Genomic DNA, 21162 nt, shown 5'->3' with positions numbered 1-21162 from the left:
TTAAAGTAGTGGCCTGCTTAGTCCCCGCTGACAGACTGTTCCATGTTACTGCGCCCCTATAACGAAAACGTTTCTTGAGGGCCTCAGTGTTTGGTCGCGGAATGAACAAGTTATGTTGTGCACCTCGCAGATCATGTCTATGAATGGTATTAACGCTAGCGAATTTATCAGACAGGTATTTGGGTACGAGATTATTTACAGTTTTGAACATTAAAGATTTCAGTTGTTTTGCACGTCTGTCAGCGAGGCTATTCCATTTAAGAGCATTGAGAATCGGGGCCGATCTGGCGTCCCAACTAGACCCTGTTATTATGCGTGCAACCCTGTTTTGTAATTTCTCTAAGCTAGCTTATCCTGTTTAAGCCTATAGGTCATGTAGCGATACCCTGTTTAAGACAGACAGTGATGAAATAGATACCCCATTCAAGACAACACCCTGAAAACCATAACCTATCGAGCCGCACGTCCCCGTTAAGGTAAGTTAAGGGAGTACCCCCCCCCCCCCCCGGGGGGGGACAAGCATAATGGTAAAGGCTTACTTATGATGTTATTTTCAATTTATATTATTTTTTTACGAGGTTTAATGCTCGGCCCCACTAGCACTTGTGCTATAAACACTGCCGAGGGTAAATAAAGGTTATTATTATTATTATTATTATTATTATTATTATTATTATGATGGCTACAGATCTTGACGGATCAGTCGCAGTGATCATATCGAGGCCTGAGGGTACAAATGTCTGCATTCTTTCCATCACAACGACCGCTCTCGAATCTCAATACCTAAAATACTGTTTTCAACAATGGAGTGATCGTTGCCGATGATATGGAACGGCCAGCCAGCTCGGAGACCCAGTAATGTAACCTGTCGATGTCAGTAATTATTTGAAAAACAGAACTAACGTGAAATTTTGTTGGCTACGATTCATTTTCTGAACTCTCGATTATTAGTATTGATTATTAGTATCGTTTTTATAAATTGGCACTCTTAGGGGCTATTCACATGATACTGGAATGAGTTTCATTCCGGAATGAGTTCATTCCATCTCCATATATTTCTCTGCATCTGTTTACAGGATGCCGAGACGAAATTGTGCCCTCGCACAAGTCATTCCGGAATGAGTTCATTCCGGTTTTCAATCCGAATGAAATTTTCGTTCTGGTATGACGCTTCATTCTGGTATCATGTAAAGTGAGAATGAACTTCGTTCCAAGATGAAAAATCGCCTGGGGCGAGTAGTGTATGCGTATCTTTTTCAAGATGGCGGATATGAAAGTAAAGAAAGATTCGGTTTGTAGATGGAAATGGGACGCAACGAAAACAGAAAAAATTGCAGGACGTTTTCATTAGCTATATAAGGCAAAAGAAGCAGCCCTGTGGTCAAGTTGTTCGAAATCGTGGCAGCTACCATTAATATGCATAACAATGTTTCGTGCGAAACTCACGTCATCTTTGTTTACTGATGCGCTGGAACTTTAAACCACGTGAGCCAGAGTCGGTCGATTTTAACATGTGAATGCGGCACGAAGTACGAGTACGGGTACGAGTACGGGTACGAGATTATTTACAGTTTTGAACATTAAAGATTTCAGTTGTTTTGCACGTCTGTCAGCGAGGCTATTCCATTTAAGAGCATTGAGAATCGGGGCCGATCTGGCGTCCCAACTAGACCCTGTTATTATGCGTGCAACCCTGTTTTGTAATTTCTCTAAGCTAGCTTATCCTGTTTAAGCCTATAGGTCATGTAGCGATACCCTGTTTAAGACAGACAGTGATGAAATAGATACCCCATTCAAGACAACACCCTGAAAACCATAACCTATCGAGCCGCACGTCCCCGTTAAGGTAAGTTAAGGGAGTACCCCCCCCCCCCCCCGGGGGGGGACAAGCATAATGGTAAAGGCTTACTTATGATGTTATTTTCAATTTATATTATTTTTTTACGAGGTTTAATGCTCGGCCCCACTAGCACTTGTGCTATAAACACTGCCGAGGGTAAATAAAGGTTATTATTATTATTATTATTATTATTATTATGATGGCTACAGATCTTGACGGATCAGTCGCAGTGATCATATCGAGGCCTGAGGGTACAAATGTCTGCATTCTTTCCATCACAACGACCGCTCTCGAATCTCAATACCTAAAATACTGTTTTCAACAATGGAGTGATCGTTGCCGATGATATGGAACGGCCAGCCAGCTCGGAGACCCAGTAATGTAACCTGTCGATGTCAGTAATTATTTGAAAAACAGAACTAACGTGAAATTTTGTTGGCTACGATTCATTTTCTGAACTCTCGATTATTAGTATTGATTATTAGTATCGTTTTTATAAATTGGCACTCTTAGGGGCTATTCACATGATACTGGAATGAGTTTCATTCCGGAATGAGTTCATTCCATCTCCATATATTTCTCTGCATCTGTTTACAGGATGCCGAGACGAAATTGTGCCCTCGCACAAGTCATTCCGGAATGAGTTCATTCCGGTTTTCAATCCGAATGAAATTTTCGTTCTGGTATGACGTTTCATTCTGGTATCATGTAAAGTGAGAATGAACTTCGTTCCAAGATGAAAAATCGCCTGGGGCGAGTAGTGTATGCGTATCTTTTTCAAGATGGCGGATATGAAAGTAAAGAAAGATTCGGTTTGTAGATGGAAATGGGACGCAACGAAAACAGAAAAAATTGCAGGACGTTTTCATTAGCTATATAAGGCAAAAGAAGCAGCCCTGTGGTCAAGTTGTTCGAAATCGTGGCAGCTACCATTAATATGCATAACAATGTTTCGTGCGAAACTCGCGTCATCTTTGTTTACTGATGCGCTGGAACTTTAAACCACGTGAGCCAGAGTCGGTCGATTTTAACATGTGAATGCGGCACGAATTTCATTCTGGAACGAAACTCATTCCGGAATGACTTTCATTCCGGAATCATGTGAATAGCCCCTTAGAATGGTTTCCCTCGCGCACGTGCACATGAATCCGCTCTTTGCGGTTTTATAAACGCGTGGGACCACGTAGTTGTGCAGTTAATCTTTGTTCACCATGGAGGATTCGTCCAATGTTATAACTTATCTGAGATTTACAAACCAGTGGCATCGATCCCTAACACTTCCTTTGCTCAGAAAGGTTATTCTCTGGTTGTAACTTTGGTTTATATTAAAACTGAACTCAACAAAAGACTTAAAAGTACCCTTTACTCTGAAAAGTCCGTTTTTACGTCCTTGTGATCCCTAACTTTTATATAACGTTAACTTCACTAGAAATTTTCATTTTCTAGTTTTGGCAACTCGCAACTCGCAACTCGCAACTGCAAGCAGCAACTCCACAACTCGCAAATTATCATGTCCCGCATTTAATTATGTCAGTGGCCATGGACTGAATGGACGCATTCACGGTGGAGAGAATATTCTATCCCTTTTTTTCTCATTGGCCCCCTCTGAACGATGAACCGTCCTCAAGTTAGTTTTAGGAAGAAGTAACATGCCTGATATAAGAAAGAAAGTTTTTTTAACTTTTAACCATTTTATCTGGTTCAGAAATTTTATCCGCAGCCCTTGAATTGTGTACGTTGTAATAAAATTGATTCCTGTTTAAGCGGATTAACATAATCTTTCTTCCACCGCAGAGCTGAACGTAGAACGACAAAACAGCGCAGGACTAGAAGGAAGGCTTCGATTTTTACAAACTGCTCTAGAAGAAGAACGCAACAAAAATCAAAAGATCATGGAGGAGCGTGATGAGTTCAGAAAGCAACTAAACGCGAAAAATAAACAATTAATCGATGAGTATAGAACACCTCAGAAAGACTTTGATAACAATGTAGAGACAATAGCAGGTTAGTGTTCAATTTATTACCAATCAGTCCCTATGCTATCTTTCTCCTATATAGAACAAGACACACTCAGCGATGGAGAGAATTTGCATTTGCCGCTGTTAACCAACACTACGAAAGAAAACACGTTAACCAAGATACAAATTAAGAGGACTAAATGAAGCAGAAGGCAAAACCACACACAAAAAACGTAGACCTTTTAAAACTGTACATGTCCTACCTAAATTGTGACAAAACTTTCCACAGGCCCAGAACAAGTGCAAAACATATTTTAGCTACGCAGTCATGTAATGATCATGACTCTGAGGGTTCGCTTTTGTCAAAGAGATGCTTTTCCTCGTGAATTGTGATTGGCCAGAAGCCGTGAGCGCGTGATGTTTCATAATAATTTTCCGTAAACCACTTACTGATTCGCTGAGAAACGTGACTTGTTTTTCATTCTCGTCCCTAGCGTCTTAAATCCCTTTTGGTCAGCTTTTCCGTACTGATACAGTCGTTTTTTGTTATTTCATGGGGACACAACCTGCAAGAATGCAATACAAGACAGTTGTTTGGATTTCTGCAAAACCTAATTATGCAAGCGTCTGTCAAAATCACGCTCTTTCTAATGAAATGTGAAATGCCCATTTCATTTTTCTGACAACGGCTGGAGTTTTAAGCCTCGGCTAAACAGAAGCAACATTTCACACAACATCGCGCAACAATATTGCATGATATCGATGTTGCTTGAAATGTTGCGTCTATTTCACCGAAGCTTTACATTCTGTCAACTCATAATATCAAGACCACCTTCCTTTCTTAGATGACAGGAAAGCTCATTTTCATCTAGTACTTTAACCTACTTAATCAGCTTTAATGTTAGAAATAAGGAATTAATGTTTTGAGTGGTTAAATACTTAGCAGGTACGTGAGTAGTATTGCATGCTATTTGTAACAATTTAACTAAAAATCCTGCGAATGAGCTGACTGGATAACAGTAGATTAGTTAAGTAACTTTTCTGTTCAACAATACGGATCATGATGACTTCGACTGTTACAGTATTTTAATTTCCTCACTTGACACTACGTGGAATTAACTGTAAAAAGTCCATTATTCAGGTAGTACACTTTCTTCACACAACTGCTCCTTTACGGAAAATATAAGGATGTGGCGTGTTAAAGGTCCGTTTTAACAATACGTATACGTCAAAATATACCAAGAAATATACGGCTCTCAGACACCTGTAATAGGATTCCGTATACATAAGTAAAAGGAATTACTAAATGTATACTGGTCTTGATACCATCTTTATTCACCGGTGTCCGTTTATACATCAGTATATGACTCCGTGCACGTGATGTGCACAGACTCATTATACCACCTTATATCCAGTGTAAGTGATCGGACATAGGACCGTCAGGCTCAAATTAGTCTCCTCGACGGCAAGAAAAGGATATCAACATTTGTTGGAGTTTTATCATTGTTTTCAGTAGAAAACAGACAAAAGGAACGATAACACTACTCGGTGAAGTTTCACATACTACAGAAAATGTCGTCTGTCTCTTTCGTGTCTGTTTTAAAGCTATTTTAAAAGGCCTTTATCCAGTACCTATTTAAAAAGTAAAATGCATGGAAAACACAGGATACCCAACGGTCATTTCGGTGGATGTCTTAAGCACCTCAGAAATTCGGAAATTTAAAGTTTTCATGGCGGCAAAATGTCAGATCAAACCTTTCGTGACACTGGAGAAATAATTCAGTTTGTTTTCGGAGATCAAATAAGTGTATGTCGTTCAAAATGCTACAAAAAAAATTATGTCAGCTAACATTTTCGTAATGAAGAAAAGCACATCGTAAATTTGGGCAATCAAATTCCGTTTCCTAAAACTTTCTGCAACTTAAACTTGCAGCAATTAAAAACATCCAAAACAGATCAACTGCATTAGCTTAGGTAGCTATCCTTTTAAAAGACCACAAAACCACCTTGGAAACATAGGAGACAGCATTGAAAACAACCAAAGTAGTAACCTTAGTTGCTGTATAAAACTTCAGGAAGCTCAGCATTTATGTCAGTGGCCATGGACCGAATGGACGCATTCATGGTCGAGAGAAAGATTGTAAGCAATAATTTGTTAAAGCCGTTCTACCCCTTTCCTTTTTTTCTCATTGGCCCCCTCTAAACGCAGAACGGTCCTTAAGTTAGTTTTACGAAGAAGTAACATCCCTGAGATAAGAAAGAAAGTTTTTTTTCACTTTTAACTATTTAATCTGATTCACAAATTTTATCTGCAGCCCTTGAGTTGCGTATGTTGTAATAAAAATAATTCATTCCTGTTTCCGTGGTTTAATATATTCTTTCTTCCACCGCAGAGCTGAACGAAGAACGACAAAAAAGCGCAGGACTAGAAGGAAAGCTTCGATCTTTACAAACTGGTCTAGAAGAAGAACGCAACAAATGTCAAAAGATCATGGAAGAGCGTGATGAGTCAATAAAGCAACTAGACGCGAAAAATAAACAATTAATCGATGCGCAGACGACGCTCCTGAAATACTTTTTACAGACAATGGCAGGTTAGTATTCAATTTTTGATCAATCAGTCTTTATGCTATTTTTCTCTCGGTCCTATATAGAACAAGACACACTCAATGATGAAAAGAATTTGCATTCGCCACTGGTAACCAACGCTGCGAAAGAAACACGATAGTCTAAATACAAATTAAGGGGACGAAACGGAAGCAGAAGACAAAACGACACACAAAAAACGTAGACCTTTTATACATGTCGTCCCTAAATTGTGACGAAACTCTTTGCACAGGCCCAGAGCAAGTACAAAACAAATTTTTTAGCTACGGAGTCATGTAATGATCATGACCTATTGAATATTTGCATGACTCTGAGGGTGGTAGAGGGTATAACCCGTTTAAGTCAAAGAAATACTTTTCCTCGTGAATCGTGATTGGCCAGATGCCGCGAGCGCGTGATTTTTCATAATAAGTTTCCGTAAACCACTTACTGATTCGCTGAGAAACTGGATTTGTTTTTCATTCGCGTCCCTAGAGTCTTAAATCTTTTTTGGTCAGCTTTTCTATTGTGACAGTCCTTATTTCATGGGGACACAACGTACAAGAAGGCAAAACAAAGCAGTTGTCTGGAATTCTGCAAAGTCTAATACGTAATGCAAGCGTCTGTCAAAATAACGCTTTCTCTCATGAAAAGTGAAATTCCCATTTCATTTTTTCTGACAATGGCTGGAGTTTTATACCTCGGTCAAAAAGAAGCAACATTTCACACAACAATGCGCAACAATATAACCTGACGTTGCTTTAATGGTTGCATTTATTTGACCGAAGCTTTACTTTCCGTGATAGCACCACTTTCTTTTCTTAGATAATAGGAAAGCTCATATTCATCTTGTCGTTTACCGTACGAAATCAGCTTTGATGTTAATCTCCGGCAGTACTACATTGTAGGTTCAAGTACAACTTTACATCACCTTCCCTTACCTTTCCTTACCTTTAATTACCTTACCATACCTTACCATACCTTACCTTACCTTACCTTACCTTACCTTACCTTACCTCACCTTACCTTTCCTTACTTTATCTTATTTTACCTTACCTTACCTTACCTTACCTTACCTTACCTTACCTTTCCTTACCTTACCTTACTTTACCTTAGCTTACCTTACCATACCTTACTTTACCTAATTTGTCTGCAAAATGCCAAGGGTTCGTTTTACGAAGCAGTGAATTTTTCCTGGGATAAGCAAAATAACGCCAGTTTCCTAACAGATTTTAAGCAGTTACCCTATATTTCATGTTCAGTAACAGATAACTTTTCTCACAACTACGTTTTTTATTCCATCACAGATCTGGAGAAAGAACGTCAAAACAGCGCAGTATTAGGAGAGCGACTCCGATCTTTACAAGATTCTCTAGACGAAGAGAAGAAAAAGAAGGAGGAGATCGAGAAAGAAGAAAAAAAGCTGTTAATGCGACTTTTCTCTCTAGTAATAAAAGTTAAAGAATTTGAACAAAGAGAAAAGATGCTGACAGAAGAGAAAGCCGGGCTGCGAAACAAGATAACGAGTCTCGAAAACGAGTTAAAAATCACGACAAAAACAATTAGAGAAAGGGAGGAAGAATTAAGCGAAGTTCAGGAACAAATAATTTCTTATTCAGAAACTTCAGCCGAACTCCAAAATGATAGGGAGGAATGGAAATCCAGGACCTTAACTTTACAAGATGACATCAGAAAAATGAAGACCTTTGTGAGCAGTAAGTACCAACTTCTGAATTAATTTACAAACACGTCATTCCGATGCGCACATTTACTGTTTTTGTTTAGACTAACAGCTTCATAGGAACGGAGACTTGAAGTAAAAATATACCGACATATTAAAGTGACGTCAGCGACCACTTCAGACACCGTGACCTGTCAGTTTTTTTTTTATTACATACATAGTAGTGAACAATCACAGAAAGTTTGAGAAAATTTTCAGGACAAGTTTTATTTATCGGAAATCACCTTAATCCTTAATAGCGTCTTTTCATAATCTCGCTATAATTGTATATTTCAGGGTTTTATTTTATTTTAAACAACGATTTCATCTTTATTTTTAAGGCATTTTCTTGCCATTCGGAGATGATAAACTTGACGTCATCGATCACCTGAGGAAAACCAAAGCACACATTGTCGCTACGCGATCCTCTGACGGACAGGGAGAAGCTTTTGATGTACTTAGAAATAGGAAAGGTTCAACCCGTAGCACTAAACAAAAACCAAATTCATGGTGGGCGATTGACTTGGGTGAGAAGAACCTTTTGTGCGTCACTCACTGTGCCTTGATACATAAAAGGAAAGACCCCACCCTAACTTCCTGGGAACTTAAAGGGTCAATTGATGGTCACGACTGGATGACACTGGATAAAACTAAAGAGAATGAGTCGAGTTCTTCCAGCCACTTCACAGTCACGTGGTGTGTCGATGGCAAAGTGGGTGCTTACCGCTACTTAAAGATTGTTCAAACCGCCCACAACTCACGTGGAATATATGGCATTTTTCTTTCTGGTATTGAGCTGTACGGTGTACTCCTTGAAAAACGGCCTCTGGAAGAATACGTAAAACTCGAAGAATATTAATTAAAGTTCAATTCACACCTTTCAAAAGACCCTAGTCAGCCTTCGCCATTTTCGATGCCATCGAAATCATTGATGTTGCATCAGGTGAAGCGAAATCTTATTGCTTAACTGTAAGTTGTGTTCCTGGGAATATGTTTCATTATCTTTAGCAGTTGCACAGTGATTTCGTTCATTTCGACACGCTCCGAATAAAATATAATTGCCAAACTATTGGATATAAACAAAAATAAAGGTGTGGCTGACTAGTGCCCTTCAAGAGTTAATACTAAACTAAACAGATAGTTCACTATATTTTACACTGATTAATGTAGTAGTTATGTTATAACTGATTATACGCTGCTAGATACAATAGTTCAATTATAAGTAAGTGGTTCAGTATATTATAAATTGTGGGAAAGAAACAAATAGCGCCCTGGATTAAACGAAATAATTGAAGAAGAGTTCTAAAGTCAAAATTAGCTCAGAGAAAGTTCAGAGTCGTCTTCTATATACTCGTAAATTGCAGGTAGCTCTATGCATCGTTCTTGTGCTCTTTGTTACAATTTTTGAAATGCAACAATATTCTGGCAGTCATCATTTCTAGATAAGTCGTTAGGAGGCATACAGCAGGCAAAATATTCGGAAACCTTGGGTAGGATAGGTTAGGATAGAATAGGGTTAATAAGTATGTTACGCAGGGGCGACCAAGTTATGTCACGCTATGTGTCGCAAAAATAACAAGAGTTACAACTACTGCCGTCCGTTAATGATATGTTTCTAAAACTTATCATTTTCTTGAACTTCTTTAAGTTGGGCGCGTTTCTTTCTTCGCTAGCCAGCTAAGACCAAAGTTGTGAGCCGGATATCGTAAAGAGTGCCTGTCATATTTTAAGGTAAGTGGAACCCTGTTAAAACGACCACCTTCGGGTCATGAAAATGTGTTCATAATACTGGGGGTGGTAGGATATGACGAGGCGGTATCATGGGACGTCATGATTTTGGGCAAAAATTCAGTAAATTTAAACTTTGAACACTGTGTTACAGTTAATTTCTAAATCGCTAATTTAAAGAAATATTAGTTGCGATTATACTGAGATGAAAGGTTGAACCAAAATATAGTACAACCGATTTTTGGTGCGTTACGACAGCAAAAATTGAAAACATCGACCCGACGTTTTCAAATTTGAACCCATTTTTATTTTGGTCACCTGCCGGCGAAAATATCCGTGGATAGTTTTTTTTGCATTCTGATCGTAAAAACTAAGGAAATGACTGGAATTTCAATTTGTTGGGGCACAAAAATGTGGTCGTAATGACGAGGTGGTCGTAAGGCGGTGTTCCACTGAATGTCCTTTAACCTTCTTTCGTTTAGCAAAACTACTGGCCTTCTAAAGATCTCTCACGGGGAAGTCTTGTCCAAGTACAGCGCTAAACGTAGTGCTCTTTCCTGCACTCAGTCTAGTGAGTGATTAGTGAATCAGTAGCACAGCTTATGTTACGAGCAGAATACTGACAGTGCATTGCCTTTTCTATAATGTGCAAGTGAGGTCATATTTTTTTGTTTTTTTTTTAACTGCAACGCACAAACAAGGAAGCGGCTTACAAAACAATATGTACACTACTCACTACTTATTGTTAGATAATAAAAATTGTCAGTGATGAAAAATATTTACAACACAATTAATTGGGGTTAAAATAGTTCAAGGAATTTTATTTGGTGTTTGGACTTATTACAAATTATATCTCGGTTTGGGTAATATCACAGAAAAAGACCAGTTGACTCATTTTCTTCGTTACGCAGCTCTTCAGAGATAATACCTTGTAGTTCGACTTAGTTGTTCTTAATGTGTGATTAATGTATAAACTCTCCTATCATGAATTCGGTATGAGCAGCTGTACGTTTCCGCGGAAACACTTGTGATCGTAAAAATATTTTCAATTAAGTTTCATGGTAGTTGACGTTCATTTTTAAGATGAAGGTATCTAAATAATAATGTCCGTAATATAAGGTATTTTTGTAAGTAAATACTTTGATCCTAAGGTGATTGTGAAGATAAATATTTATTGTTGTAATCCTGCTATCAACCACGTACTGAGCTCTAGGTTTTGTTTACCACGTACTCATTTAAGGTCATTTAATTTATGGAAACATTTGACCAATCATTTTCGATGAAGAAGGCTAACACCTTCAACGAATCGACTACTTGTACAACTTTTAAACAACAGCTTTTAGTGTTTTTCAGATTATCTTTGTGAAACCTAACTGTGTAAGTCTGAACTTTGTAATTTTTATATTAGCCTCCCTGTTTTGTATTGACTGGACAACCCAAGCTTCATAGTTATATTTCTCTAGAAAGATGTCCTTGACTTGGCTGATAGATCGAAGGCACGGATGCAAATAACCTCCTTGCAGCCAATCACAGAAGGCTTGCGTAAGATTTAGTTTGCGTTAAGCAGATGGTTGTCGAGTCAGTATAAAAATGGGTGTTTTCTAGTTAAGCGCAGAATTGAGTGTAAAGCAGTAGTGAGCTGACTTCGTACAAGTCCAATAAAGTTTAAGAAGAGTCACTGAAGAAGATGTTTCTCTATTTGTTGAAGTGAACCCAGCTAATCCCCCGTAATAGGTTCTTTCAACATTATGATATAATACTTAATACTAACAATTACTTGCAATTAGAATACAATACCTACACTATGGCATAATACGATAGTTATACTATTAATAATAGAATATTTGTGCTACTTAAAGTCCATTCTTAAGGGTACATATACAGTGCGACTACTTACGACTTATTTTATTTTATTACCGTGGAAAACCTTCGTATATAGTGCACAAACATTTTTGTTCTACCGTAGACCTTATGAACTGTTATTGCTGGAAATTAGCGTTAAAAAATTCCTTGCACGAGTATTTGAAGTCTAGTTTAATGTCTACACTTTGATATTTGGCTCAACTTGAACAACAACTGTAATTTTAAGCTGGTTGTCATAGATTGAGCACTAGAAAAAGTGTTAAATCTGAGAGAACTTATGGAAACATCACACGCGGCGACTCAACAATCAAGCGATCGAATCACTGTTGAATAGTTGTATAACCAACATTTTAGTGGTTTTCGGTATGACCGCTCAGATTTTGATACGGCGGGATTGCCCGCAGTCGTTAGGGTCTACATAGAAATCACGCTTTTATCTTATTTTAAGGTCACAACAAGCGAATCCTTTAGATGGCGAGCAGTCGTCCTTTTTGGCCTCATATCACGCGCGCATTAGCGACTGTAAAATTACGTATATTAGAAAAGTAAACGCGTTTCTCGCGGTACATCCATCGCGCTACAAAACTTAAGGTGATTCCCCCTTAAAAGAGCAAGTAATAAAAAATTTCTCAAACTTCATCCAGTTGGTAATCATGTTACGTATAGTAAAAAAAGTGCAAGAAAAAATAAGGGTCACCGGGCTCGTTTTTACACAACATGGATGACCTTTACAGCAACTTTGCGACCGACGAGGTTCTCATAACTTATAACCCTGGTAGGCAGAAAGGGGCACTAGAATTTCTGAAAAAGGCACTTCTTGGATTAAGTTATTAGAGAAGTTCAACAATAAAGACCCTGAAATACATTTTAAACCATCTTAGTTTTATAAGAGTTATTCATTATGTGACAAAATCAAGAATTCTCTTGATACGTGCACACCAAGCACTATCTAAAGACTTGTTCTTTACAGCCTTAAAAATCAAAACATTTTAAAGCAAAATTTTAAACTTTTCTTGAAATCAAGACATGTTGCAGATAACGTTGTGTAATTTAAATTCATGCATTAAAAAGTGGGGGTCACCGTGCTCGTTGTCGAACTATTGATCCTCAAAGCATGAAAATCCTGTTTGAAAATCTTTACGGACGGGAGAAGACTGGCTCGAGTGTAAAAAAGGCAGCTCCCCGATCACAGGTACTGTAGAAAGTTCGTTTATTAAATTTTTTTCCGTTTGCATGTGTACTGTCTTCATACAAATGGCCAGTGAGAAGTTACTTAAACGAAAAAGAAGGGTCGACTGTTATGCGCAGAATAGGTGCGCAGTGCAAAACAGGGAAATCACCTTAAAAGGAGAAAGAGACTGATCGCAGTCTACGTATCCTTAGATTCCTCTTACACAACAAAGAATCATCGTACGCCTAGCTGTTGGAGGAAGCGGGGATAATGGCACTGTATTTTTTAAATGTCTTCATTTTGATAATTCACCGTTTTACTTGAAACACAATTCTAATGCCAGACTACCCTACGTTCCGTTAATTATTCTTTAAGAGTGAATATGAACATGTGAAACGTATATTTGAACTGCGGGTGAAAGAGTTACTAGAAGAAAGATCCTCTCAGTTTTAGTAGGCAACTTAAAGCAGTCGCAACTGCTTAAATTGCGTAAATAACTGCGAGGATCTTTCTTCCAGTTAATGTTCTTTAAGAAGTACCAACATTTGGAGCCTTACTGTGCCCTTGACAAACGCTTAATGGGATACACTCCGTATATATATATATATACTGTACTGCTAAGATACGGAGCCGGCTCCGTAGTTCTCAGACGAATGCCTCGATCCTTATCCGTCCTCCTTGGCGCGAATTCTAATGTGACGTCAACATATCGTCCTCGGCCCCAAGCCGCTAAAGCTCGGCTAGTTCGATCAGCGCGTTAAGGCATGGGGCCGGGGGACGTGAAAGAGAGGCAGCAATGGCCACTACGAAATTTTAATTTTATAACTCAGTTTGGCTTGAAAAAATAAATGATTGGTTTGAAAAAGCAACTAAACATTGTTACATACACATCTACGAGAAAAACGAAAGTTGCGTTAAAATCCCTACCTAAAAACCGACAGCCGGTCACATGGAGTTGGGGCTTTCGGTCAGCGAGAGAGTAGAGTTCTAATGTTATATTAGGATACAATATGTAAAGAACCTAAACATGGCTTGCAATTGGTGATAATTGAATGAAATAAGAAGGTTTTTTACATCAAATTGTAAAACAAGCTTAACACAATCAGCAGAAGACTGGCGAATCGAACAGTAATGGCAGCAGCGCCTGCAAACAAGAGAAAATATTAAGGTTTTAACATGCGCTTCAGTTATCAAGTCATCTGTTTTATAAGTGTAAATGAATGTGCTTATAGCGGCTGATCAAAGTGGCCTCCTTTTTCCAGCCTTGTTACTGAAGAGCAGAGGACATGAATAGCAGACGACTAATTCAGATAAGAGGAGTAAGGAAGGGGGAGGATAGTAACATCGGGTTCGAAAGTATAGAGTTAAGTAAGTTCGCTATTTGTTTTCAGATCCATCCCGCCTTGTTGCCTGCATAACAGAGTTTTACGAATTACCGGACTATTTTTAAAAGGAATCTTGTCACCGAGGATAGACTGGGTTCGTGTTTACTTTAACCTCGTGACTGTAAAGACCTGTAAAGGCAAATTTCCACGAACCAATTTATTTTGTTGGTCCGATAAGTTGTTTGGATCGCCTACATGGGTCAGTTTACACGTTACCACTTTTTCGCCGATTTTTTTCCTTCTGTTGGTGTAGCACAGGATGGAAGTCGGCCTGATTCAAAAACTCCATAGCGCTGTCACAATTTTTTTTAATATAAATCAGGCTGGTTTCCGTCCACTCACTCATTTTTTTAGCCAGTTTGGGACAAATTGACACGATTAATTGGTACGTTTAAATAAGTCTTAGATCCTTAGGTATGCGCATACTTTAGTGCTAGTGCAAATTTTCTCATGCATAATAAAAAAAATTAATCGTTTAAACTGGATCCTGTTATTATGTAATTCCAGGGATTTGATTGGCTAAGCGGTCATGGTATATCAGCCGTTATACCATGCCCGTGAAATCGAGACCATTCTGGTTGTTCTTGCAAAGCGAAATCAGCAAGATCTAGTATTTCTTGATTGTGTTTAATGAAACAATTATTCCACTCACGCTTGTTGGATCTGAGATAATTATAGCAAACCCGGCGCTACGCATCTCAGTCGTTGGCTATCTATGATCTCATATCCAACAAGCGCGAGTGGAATAATTGTTAAACGGTAGCTTGTCAGACGGATGCATCTCCATACTGTTTTATGATCACTTAAGCTGTACTTCGAGGTATTCTTAAGTCTGTTGTACTAACCTGCACATTCACATATTGTACATCCGAATTTTGTTTTGGCAAGACCATGTGGGCATTCCCTAGGAAGATGACATCCTGGTGTGGCACAAACATCTGCAATAAGTTCAGTTTAAAACACCATTAAGCTGAGTTTCGGTCTTTAATCAGTCTAAGTATAAATATTTTGTCAGTTCTAAACTTGAAAGAGGAAATATCCTGCATTTTCTGAGCTGAAAAAATCAATCAAAATTTCACTCTATCAGTAATCTTAAAAAAGAAAGCGTCAGAACCTTTTATTCTTAAACAACAATAAACGTGCTTTTTGCCGGCGCACACCTCAGTAATGAAAGCTTCTTTGTCCACTACAGTTGCCCATAATGTAATAACCTGAAACATAATTCACGACTCACTTACAGTCGAGAGTCAAACTGATTCCTTCCCAGTAAACACCGTTCTTTTTCACCACACTTGCGCTAAGAGAATGAAAACAAAGCATGATACGTGTTAATAATGTGACGAGACGAACCGCTAATTAATCACGCGCACAGCGGTAAAACCAAACTCAAAGTCCTCACTCTAACCAATCAGAGAAGATGTAACCAGAGCAATGAGCCAATCAGAACTCGAAAAGGAAAACGCGCGCAAGCAAGTCAAGAGAAAGTCAAGAGTGGGTTTGGTTTGGTTTCTCATTGGCTGAAAAGTGGCGCGAGTTTTGCTAGCGAATAACAGAGCATAGAAAAGCAAAACCAAAATTAATCTCGTACCCAGATCTCCCACAGTCAGGCCCGAACCGACGACTGAGATCGGGGTACGAGATTAAACCAAAATAGCTCGAAATGAACGTGCTTCATACGTTCAAACTGCGTAGATTATTGAGCCGCGAATTTGTCGAAAAAAATTTCAAGCGCCGCCAGAATATTTGAGAAGGAGCTTTCTCGTTCGTTTTCTCTTAGAAGAATCTCTTCCTTTTCTTTTGCGTTGCAGTATTTATTAGCTATTCTCCCGCTGCCTTTTGAAAGTTCCTACAGTTCCCATAATCTGCTTGTGGAACACTTAATACTGGTTTAACCTTATTGTGATTTTGCCAGCTGGGTACTTCTTTGGGGATATCCATTTTATTTGGAAACTGTTCCACTCCATGTCGCTGGTAGAGTTTTGAACCACTTCATTCTGAAAACAAAAATGATGAAGCAGTACAGGGTTGATTAGTACGTGTGAGCAATACAAATGCGCGCCTAAACCTGCATGCGCTTTCTATAACGATGAGATTACTGACAACAATAACGTTACATGAACCTTCAATCTGTTTCGAATGTCAAGAAGGAAAGGTGGATTTTGCTTTACAAACTTAGTAGCCGGAAGACTGATAGAATGAATCAATCGTTTCAGTATGTTCCTTTCGCGGACAAAAGCCATTCCTCGGATAAAGCTTCCTTTGTTTTTTTCTTCAAGTATATATAGAAATAACTGAAATTAGTTTACCTTAAGGATGGTGTTTAGTTTTGTTACTGCGCGTACGTTCTGCGCATCTCGCGATACTCGGGCTTGCTATGGTATGGGTGGTGCCTACTAAAACAGGGATATTTAAAACCATGAGGAGAAAGCAGAACTTAGCAAGTGCTCTTGGTATCCAAAAATAAAATTGGGGGGAACCTTGCATTTTTCAGGGATAATAAAGCTTCAATGTGGAAAAAGAAATGCCATACATTGCTTTGTATTTTACTGTTTTTTGTTTGTTTGTTTGTTTGTTTTAATTATTGTTGCTTATTATCTACTTCCAATTTTCTGTTTGGATTCCACTAGCCCTTGCCAAAATCTCCTTTTCCCACATACCCATAAACCGCGCAAAAATATTTCTGTAATTAGTAGGCATCGGCCTTAACCATACAGGAAGTAAATCCGAGCCATTTTTGTTCACGAGTTAGACGCTTTTTCGATCAGTCAGGTCCGGACCAATAACCTGCAAACTGAGCCGCGATTTTGGACATCACAGGAGCACTACACCAGTATGGGTTCAATCCCGGCCCGTTCAAGCCTGAATTTATTTTTTCAGGCTTTCTTTACAGTGGCATGCTGTAATGTAAAAGAAAACAACACACCCAGTCAGCTCTGGGACTCTGGTGGAAGTGGCACTCCGTCATGGAGACTCCCTGTGGCAGTGGTTTCACGAAATGTCCACTTTCTTCATCTTCAAACTCATTGTGCACAGAAATAATGAATCCAACAAACTTCTCTGTGTTATTCCCGGACTGAGTTCCATTCAATGAGACTGCCGATTGGTGCCAAAAAAATAAATGAAGTAAAACAACAAGCAAGATGGTCACATAACTAGGGCACATAACATTAGGAAAAAAACAATAGAGATACCGAAAATTAACAAATCGACGGCAGTTTTCTATGGTCTATACTCTTATAGACCATAAAATGACGTCAAAAAATGTTCAAAACTCAAGTGGAACCACGAGCCGCAGGCGAGTGGTTTCACTGCCAAGTTTTGGACATTTCATGGCGTCATTTTATGGTCTATAAGAGTATAGACCATAGAAAACTGCCGTCGATTTGTTTTTTACAATAACATGGAAAAAGTGCGAGCGGAATTGGCTTTTTTTTTCGTTGAGAAAGCGCGCGCGTTACATCTGACGTGATTTTTGTTGTCTGTACTCTTATAGACAATAGCTACGAGCCAATCAGCGCGCGGGAATTTGGACAGTTATTGTAAAACAACAACTGGACGACGGTGAATCAATATCTTACTTGTGTACGTCTCCTGGCCAGGACCATAAAGTGGCCGGCCACGATACTGGTCCTCATGAACAGATCGGCCATTTTGATCGGTTACATTGAGCACATATGGAGGTGAAGAGTTCTGAGGTTTGACACCGCGATACCAGTCCCTTTTCATACTCGGGCATGAATATACAACGCCTGCTGTCGCCTGCTCAATGCTAAGAACATCTAAGCTCCATAGCAAAATTACGTATCCCCATGGTTCTAACAAACGCGACATGCTAGTTTCCAACTTCTTCTACCTGTTTTAGAAAAAAGGAAATGTTCTTTATTGCGTTGAGCGGCCGCAAGCAGAAGCGTGTTTTGACATTGCTGCTTTTTGTGTGCAATACAGATATTTTAAAATCTATGTCGTTCTTGTGGGTACCAATGAAGCTACTGAGTAGTTGCCACGTAGTATCTTCCCTTGTTCCGATCTTACTGAAACGCAAAAAATAGACCAATGCTTTAACTTCGTGGTAGTCGGCCTAGCTCTTGCATTGTCAAAGTCCATATGCTGGATTTAACGTTAAATCCGTCAAAACCCAGAATTCAACATCACACAAGCTTCGCGGAATTGCAGTCATATCCTGCAATTATTTCTATCTTATCGCAGTCACAGTGTTTTACATTACCAAAAAATACAGTTGTTAACGGTCTTCAGTAGTATAAACGCAAGTCGCGAATCACCTTGCTTCTTTTCACACACCCTTCGCGCTCGCTTCGCGCACGTATCGTATCACGCATGCGCCGAGGGCTCTGGATAAGAGATTGTTGTCTGCCAATAAGACAAACAACAATCCGGAAAGAAAAACAACATCGTTTACATATGTAATGGTTACCTACGCTCTCCTCATGAAGGCCTGTTCTAGCATTATGTCTTGTGACTCGTATACTTAGCAGTAGAAAAATCCCGTATAATCAACCTCATGCGATGTTTTTATTAATTTCACTGTGTTTTTTCGGTGAAACTTGTCTTCAGTTGACGATCTCGGGTCAATATTACACTCGTGCATGTTTCATGAATGTGTACATAGGGTAAGGTCACGATTTAACATGCTTTGAATATTTAATGAAATGCAACGAATTTGAGATAACTGCGTGAACAGGGTCGTGCAAAAATTCCGTTCGTCTATAACATTAATTTCATGGTACTTCCGTTTGTTTTCACGATTTGACTGCTTTAGTCGGAGTCGAGACCTATGTATAGTTGCCACAAAATTTAATTTTATACTCTACATCTTCCAAATCTGATTTGTTTGGCCTTAACTAGAAAATTTAATTGATCTTAGTTATTTTCTACTTTACCTGTACTTGCATGTACTTGTATATCCCAATATACCTTCTTTCTGGTCAATAAACATAGCCTAGCGTCGTTGCGTGTGTCGTGTGCATCAGTCGAAACATGCAGTGGCTCAATATGTTAATCCGTACTGCATTCCTCACATAAGTAGTGCCTATTGTTGAAATAACGCAAATGACAGGTTTGCAAATTGAATGGCAACCGCTCTCTTGCGTGGAGAGAGACTCGGGAAAGTGCAATGAAGGGCGACCGCACCTGGCACATGCACAGGCAGCTTGCAGGATGCATGGGATATTCGCAAGAGGGCGCATTTGAAAAACACTAACTTTTATTATTTTTTTTTAAGCGGCTTTCCACTCTGCGTTATGACACGAACGAATACCCTCGCTATAATAGCCGTTTTCACATCAGAAGACGGACAACGGTCGGACAACTTTTTGGACTAACCGAATGAAGTCGTCTCGGACAGAAAACTGGAAACGTAAAAGTCGTCTGATTTTGTGGTAATCTTAATTGACGGACAAATTGATGTTCAAATTAAGACGTCTTTTACGTCGAAAATCCAGTCGGTCAGGAGCGAGTGTGCCCGTCCCGCGTTTCCACGCACACTTGGACGATTTGTTCGTCGAAAAAGTTGTCCGCCCGTTGTACATCTTCTAGTATGAAACAGCCAATTCTTCAATACCAAGAACTGCGTGCGAGGCAAACCGAACGCTAGCCGGGGTGAGGGGGAGAGACAGTTTTGCACGCCTCATGATGTGTCCTGTGTCTCTCAAGCATCCCGTATCTCTATAACATTTGTCAAAAACAAGCGTATACATGTGGTAATCTAAATCACACTGAATCAGAAAATGGTCAACTTTGAAGGTGCAGATAGAAAGTCAGATTTGATACTCGGCACAGGTTCGCTTCTCGGATCTCAAGACAAAACAATAACAGTTTTATTTTAAAATTGTTTCATAAGACAGAATCGGAGTGGTAAATTCGTGTCGTAAACACCAAGGAACGAAATCACAGCGAAATAACAATAAAATGTGCCCTTCTAAGTTTTAGGGGTTGGGGGAAGGTTAACATGTAACTTACGAATTAAGGGAGCGTTCATTATTTATGGGGAGGGGGGACTGGCAAATGGGAGGGGGGGGGGGCAACCGAAGTTTACTCCCCTATTTAGGGGGGGTCAGAAAGGTTTTACTCTGGATCTGGGGAAGAGGGGGGGGGGGGGACAAAAAAGTTTGAAGGTTGATATAATTAGTTTTGGGTTATTTTAAATTCTTCCAGAACCGCATGACATTTAATGTACTTGTCGGTACCACAGTAAATCAAACCATAATCTCACACCAATAGTTTACACAGCAAATGGGTTCCATTCAATGGATTTGCTAGTTAGATATGTTTGGATTTCACTGGCTGCACCAGCAGATGGGCCGCCCTCAGAAATAAGTTGATCTTGGCCTTTCACTAGAACGGTTGGGTGAAGGCTGTCAGTGTTTTGCAGGCAGATCATGTCATCTGACAGTGGCAATATAACTTCTTCCGCACTTTGCCCAGTCAAGGACTCCACAACTGCAGCTTGGCACAGTCTTTTTCTCTTTTCTTTCCTCTGTTTTGCCTTTCTCTTGGCCTCTTTCCACCTCCTACTCACTCCATTTTTTTTTTGAGTGTCTGCCAGTTGCAAAAACACCCTCTTTAGCTGCCTTGTGGTATTTTCCAGACTAGTGATTACACTCTGTATCACTTCAACCTGTACATTAACATACGTAATAGTTTCTTCTACTGCTAGTGGAGCAAGCAAAAGGCAGGCGAGTAAAGCGCTAAGTGGAGGATGAGAGTATGGTTTGATAACAAATGCATCATTCGGGGGGGGGGGGGGGTCATAAACGCTTACATGTTCTAGCTGCGGGGGGGTGGGGCAAAAAAGTTATCCTTCATCATTGAGGGGGGTACAAAAAGTTCCGAAAGTTCCGTTTCCCCATTTGCCAGCCCACCCCCCCCCCCTCCCCATAAATAATGAACACTCT

The 21162-nt window shown here is 39.4% G+C and overlaps 2 protein-coding genes across 6 annotated transcripts in view; one reads left to right on the top strand and one right to left on the bottom strand.

The window, feature by feature from the left end:
* Positions 1 to 10195, top strand: part of LOC146463298 (uncharacterized) — a 74158-nt gene extending 63963 nt beyond the window's left edge. The window contains exons 4-7 of one of the 3 annotated variants that reach the window (XM_085084558.1): positions 3635 to 3844; positions 6192 to 6392; positions 7692 to 8099; positions 8446 to 10195. In XM_085084558.1, the coding sequence (XP_084940684.1) occupies positions 3635 to 3844; positions 6192 to 6392; positions 7692 to 8099; positions 8446 to 8963 (1337 nt within the window). In that variant the 3' untranslated portion in view covers positions 8964 to 10195. The remainder of the gene's footprint in view (positions 1 to 3634; positions 3845 to 6191; positions 6393 to 7691; positions 8100 to 8445) is intronic. The other 2 variants (XM_085084561.1, XM_085084560.1) reach the window with 2 other exon arrangements.
* Positions 1 to 21124, bottom strand: part of LOC146463297 (uncharacterized) — a 50266-nt gene extending 29142 nt beyond the window's left edge. Inside the window, exons 1-7 of one of the 3 annotated variants that reach the window (XM_085084568.1) lie at positions 19145 to 21118; positions 17830 to 18100; positions 17175 to 17344; positions 16145 to 16245; positions 15490 to 15548; positions 15097 to 15189; positions 13664 to 14010 (exon numbers count right to left, since the gene is read on the bottom strand). In XM_085084568.1, the coding sequence (XP_084940694.1) occupies positions 13937 to 14010; positions 15097 to 15189; positions 15490 to 15548; positions 16145 to 16245; positions 17175 to 17344; positions 17830 to 18082 (750 nt within the window). In that variant the 5' untranslated portion in view covers positions 18083 to 18100; positions 19145 to 21118 and the 3' untranslated portion in view covers positions 13664 to 13936. Of the gene's footprint in view, positions 1 to 13663; positions 14011 to 15096; positions 15190 to 15489; positions 15549 to 16144; positions 16246 to 17174; positions 17345 to 17829; positions 18105 to 19144 lie in introns of those variants that run through there. The other 2 variants (XM_085084566.1, XM_085084569.1) reach the window with 2 other exon arrangements.
* Positions 21125 to 21162: the final 38 nt, after the last annotated feature.

The sequence above is a fragment of the Pavona decussata genome, unplaced genomic scaffold (genome assembly GCF_977016875.1).
Source record: "Pavona decussata unplaced genomic scaffold, jaPavDecu1.1 SCAFFOLD_179, whole genome shotgun sequence".
Classification (NCBI taxonomy): Eukaryota; Metazoa; Cnidaria; class Anthozoa; order Scleractinia; family Agariciidae; genus Pavona; species Pavona decussata.
The sequence above is the reverse complement of the archived record's forward strand: the minus strand, read 5'-3'. Positions and strand labels throughout refer to the sequence as shown.